This window comes from Penaeus monodon, chromosome 29, assembly GCF_015228065.2.
Source record: "Penaeus monodon isolate SGIC_2016 chromosome 29, NSTDA_Pmon_1, whole genome shotgun sequence".
NCBI classification, from domain to species: Eukaryota; Metazoa; Arthropoda; class Malacostraca; order Decapoda; family Penaeidae; genus Penaeus; species Penaeus monodon.
In genome coordinates, this window is record NC_051414.1 from 23,367,099 (window position 1) to 23,367,512 (window position 414).

The following is a 414-nucleotide window of genomic DNA, read 5'->3' on the forward strand; positions in this document are numbered from 1 at the left end:
CAATACTGATGCTAAGCTAACCAGAAATCTGCTTGTTGTTACTAATACATACATGTTTGAAGAAATATTTCCACTCTTTCTGTTACAGCTTTTCATAAATGTTTAATCAGATACTCCATACTATGTATAAAATTCTGTTCTTTCATGTTTTAGATTCGGACATTTGAAGAATGCAAAATGTATGTCTTCATAGTGAAAAAGCTCACTTCTAGTGATTTAATACAGAGGTTAAAAGATGCACCTCATTCAGTACCAGCAATCACTTCTGAGAAAAGTAAGTCATAGATTGCTGGAGGCATGAAGTTCAAATAATTTTGACTTAGATTTATCTTTAAAGTTAAGGTTATATTATCTCATCAGTTATTTTATAGAAATAAAGTAAGTGTTTCTTGAGTACAAGAGAGAGAGAGTGCA

At 30.9% G+C, this 414-nt stretch overlaps 1 protein-coding gene across 1 annotated transcript in view; it reads left to right on the forward strand.

The window, feature by feature from the left end:
* Nucleotides 1-414, forward strand: part of LOC119592035 (E3 SUMO-protein ligase PIAS2-like) — a gene marked incomplete at its 3' end in the record, with an annotated part of 17,232 nt that overhangs the window by 10,962 nt on the left and 5,856 nt on the right. The window contains 1 exon segment of the mRNA XM_037940830.1: nt 154-274. Within this exon segment, the coding sequence (XP_037796758.1) occupies nt 154-274 (121 nt within the window).